The following is a 3,883-nucleotide window of genomic DNA, read 5'->3' as shown; positions in this document are numbered from 1 at the left end:
AGCTCTGATGCTCAAGAGTGAGTTTTTTGTCAGGACTTTACTGATCAACCTTTAGAAAATACCATTTTAATAGACTAACTCATCTTGTTTTTTATGGAAAATCATTTTCTTCTTGTTCTTTCATCTGCTACCTTTAAGAATAAACACAAAATTATGGAATACTTGGCTGTCCCAACTCCACAGAAACCACCACTTGATGTTTGTATAGTGGGAAAGTTATGGGTGATTAAGACCTGGGATTTGAAAAATTCGGCAAAATGACTCAGTGTGTCACTTTGATTTTTTATACTGCAAAATACACACAGATAATAATCCAGATGTAGTAGGAGCACAGGACAGTTTATTAAAACAAAATTTAAATGTTTGTTCTGTTTATGCCCCAGAATTTTTAAACACATTTGTATTTTTTTCATATATGATTATCACAGTAGTTCCTCATCAATATTGACTTAATAATTTTTAATTTGTCACAGTGATTCTTTCTCATACAGGTTCACTAATTTGAATGAAGAATAAGTGTAGATGTCACAATGACCTCAGACTACAAATCTAAATATTCTATTTCAGTTTGTGGAAATTGAGCTAAATGCTAAAATGATCACTTTACAGAAGAAAAACCACAGTTTTATGCAGGGAATATTTTTAATTTCTGTCTTGGCTACATTGACAGAGCAATCAGAAATGCTGACATTTCAATAATGCGAAAAGCAAAACTTCAGGGATTTTACTCAAAATGTTTTGTGGTTTTGTAGAATCTTGTCGATCCACTGGAGGTATTTTGAGATGTCCGTGTAGACGTTGGGTTTATCTGGGTAGTTACAATTGCTGTTGTAGTTGAAAGAAACGATACCAACAGCAAACCCTTTGCACACCAGAGGACCACCAGAATCACCCTGTGAGGAGGAAGTATTTTAATTGGTCAGTTTATATTAAGTGTTTAATACAGTACATTTATCAAAAAGAAACCTGCTGACATTGGACAGAATACATACCTGACAGAATCCTTTGCTTGTGCCATATCCACCTGCACAGGTAACATTGGCAGGAAGTTGAGGCCATTGATTCTTACAGACTTGCGGGTTAATGACAGACACGTCCACCACCCTCAGCTCACCAACATATTTACCACCACTCATAGTTTTTCCCCATCCAGCCACCTGGCACACTTCATTTGCTGTTAGATCTATTTCAGCATGCGGAAGTTGAATTACATCGTGTAGACTGTTTGTGGTTGCCAACTGGACACACATAACATAAAGTTAAAATATAAATAAGACCACAAATATATTTCGTGTGAAACTGTTGTCAATATAAAGATGTACTTACTTGTAGGAGCATGATGTCATCACCCGTCTCAGGGCTTTCGTAACAGTTATGGACGAATTTTTTTTCAATCTCTACTATTTGGCCATTCTTGAGATTGTGGTTGCCAAGAACAACATGCGTGGGGTAGCTGAAGGAATAATCATTAAGAGGTTTTCAATTCATTTTTTAAATCTTTTTTAATGGCATGAATCAGAGATTGAAGCAGAAGGTCGTCCGTTTAGCTCACTGGTTTGGCAGTGAACCATGTGCCACATGACTGAAATTGAGCAGAGCTTTGCTGCGCATCTTTCCCTGCTCTCTACTCATGTTCCTGTCTAATCTTCACTGCTCCACTATCTATAAAGGCAAAGAATTATCTTTAAGAAAGAGACTTAAGCAGAAGATGTTTGGTTACTCACTCGTGAATACAGTGTGCGGCAGTGACCACAAAGTTATTAGTGATGAGAAACCCTCCACACACATGACCGCCGTTGTTTTGCACAGAGACCATATATCGCATTGAACCCTCCGGGGCTTTTCCTCCATGTATGATGCCATGCACTGAAGAAAGTAAAAGAAAAAAAAGGAAAATTAAATGGATGCTTCATTAAATGGTTGAAGAATAACAACAAGGACTTGTGATTCTTACCGAGTTGTCCAAAGCAGGTCAGAACAAGGAGGAGGAGAAATTTCTGCAGACCGAACATGATGCCAGCAAAATGGTTAACCTTTGTTTGTACTGTAGGAGTCTCGGGTTGAGCCTTTTATAGAGCAGTTTGCTTTTTGGCAAGTATGATTATCATCTGACTTTTTTTGCCTTTTGACCACTTCCTTTGCTACCTGTATGTTTGCATATTTAAAACTTGTGTTATCTTTGCATGGTCTTGCTTATCATAAGTACAGTGCATCATCAGCCAGGAACACACTGCTTTGCACACAGAAATTAAATTCTTCTCAAAAGCCTTTCACATTATGTTACAAATTATTTATCCTTTTTGCTGATAGCAACCTGCAGTCATTTGATGTATTTTTCAACAAGTCTCACATTTATCTGCTGAGGAATCCCCGACCATTCTACTTTTCCCAAGGTTTTCTCACATTTATGGTCTTCTGGCATGGGTCTTGATCTTCAGTTCACCCCACAGATTTTAAAGTCAGGGCGTCGTGCAGGCCAGTCAGTAACATTCCTTTTGGTATTCTGGAGGCAGTTCTTGACCGGGTATGTTTTGGGTCGATGTCATGCTGGAAGACAAAGCAATGACAATAACCCAGTTTTACTGCTGACTGCTTGAGGATTTCTTTCAAAATCTTCACATATCCTCCTTTCTTCATGATTTTTTTCCACCTTGAAGAAATCCCAGATTCCAAATGCATCTTCCTGTTGATGCCTAAAGAGCTCTTTTTTTTTTCATCTCATCTGACCAAAGGACGTGCTTCAAGCATATATAATATTTTTTCAGCTTGTCCTTAGCATGCATCAGTCTAACTTGAAAGTTTCTTTTTTTCTTGTTCTGCAAGTCAATTCTTGTGCAGTGTTCTGGTGACTGTCTTCTTTGAGACTGTACTGGAAATTCTTTATTTTTATGTATTGATCACATATTTTAATTACATCACTTTAGTATAGCAAAATCACTCCTGACACCTCTTTGTATATGTATATGTGGAATGTTCTCACAAGTGGACCTCAGGTTTTATTACACCTCACAGAGGGTGCATTGTAGACTTGAAGATCTCCAGAACATCCTGCTTTTAGGGAGGTGAGGGTGGTCGTAACTTTGTGTGGGAGAGGGGCACGGATGAGCTGGATTGAAGGTATAGAGATATATGATGTGCTGTGGAATGTTCTTTGTTTGAGAGTGTTCTGGGAAGGCATAAAATGGTCCAGGGCGGTGTCCTTCTTCAGAAAATTGTTTGGTGTTTGCTCTGAACATTTTCTCCACTGCAGTGTTTTCTTTTCTTTTTAATAAACCTCACTTCAAAGATACGCTCACCTGGTTGCTGCAGTTTACTCAAGATTTTCCATAACAAGACTACAATTCCTGACTTGTTTGAGTCATTCACTTGTGTCTTGGCAGTTATTCTAGGGCAGGGGTCTAAAGCTCGCAGACCGGGCAGCACTGGGGCTTGTTCAGATTAAATAGAACAAGATACAAAACATTAAAATATGTTAAAACACAACAGCCTTAATAAATGCAGAGTAGTTTGGACCCAGAAGCAGTGTTCAAACATCATCACTCAACAACCGGATATTGATGTGAAGAAATATAATGCAATTTGGCCCTTGAAGTTAGTTTTTTTGTTAAGAAGGATTTGTTTGTTGTTGAGTACAATGTTAAAATAAGTTCTTTGAAAAGCAAAAAATTAATTAATATGAAGGCAATATGAGCAGAGAGTGCAAAGATGCTGAGGGACTAGCTATGTTAGTTCAGTAAGAGATTCAAAAACTAATGTGTCTGCAAAACTTATGTCTGCATTTTTATTTTGTTAAATATGAATAAAATGATAGCCAAAGTGCTGCCGCATCTGGCCAGAGACTAAGTACCAATGTGTTTATTTGGTAGTTCAATGAAAGGCTTCA

The 3,883-nt window shown here is 37.8% G+C and overlaps 1 protein-coding gene across 1 annotated transcript; it reads right to left on the bottom strand.

The window, feature by feature from the left end:
* Positions 1–728: 728 nt before the first annotated feature.
* On the bottom strand, positions 729–2,012 carry LOC134621251 (trypsin-like). Its single transcript, XM_063467680.1, has 5 exons — positions 1,955–2,012; positions 1,725–1,866; positions 1,327–1,453; positions 993–1,238; positions 729–893 (listed from the first exon to the last, which is right to left on the bottom strand). Exons 1-5 carry the CDS (start codon positions 2,010–2,012, stop codon positions 729–731), a joined length of 738 nt encoding a protein of 245 aa, XP_063323750.1.
* Between the last annotated feature and the right edge of the window lie 1,871 nt (positions 2,013–3,883).

Source organism: Pelmatolapia mariae, linkage group LG23 (genome assembly GCF_036321145.2).
Source record: "Pelmatolapia mariae isolate MD_Pm_ZW linkage group LG23, Pm_UMD_F_2, whole genome shotgun sequence".
NCBI classification, from domain to species: domain Eukaryota; kingdom Metazoa; phylum Chordata; class Actinopteri; order Cichliformes; family Cichlidae; genus Pelmatolapia; species Pelmatolapia mariae.
Note: the sequence above shows the minus strand (reverse complement) of the source record. Positions and strands in the feature narration are given on the sequence as shown.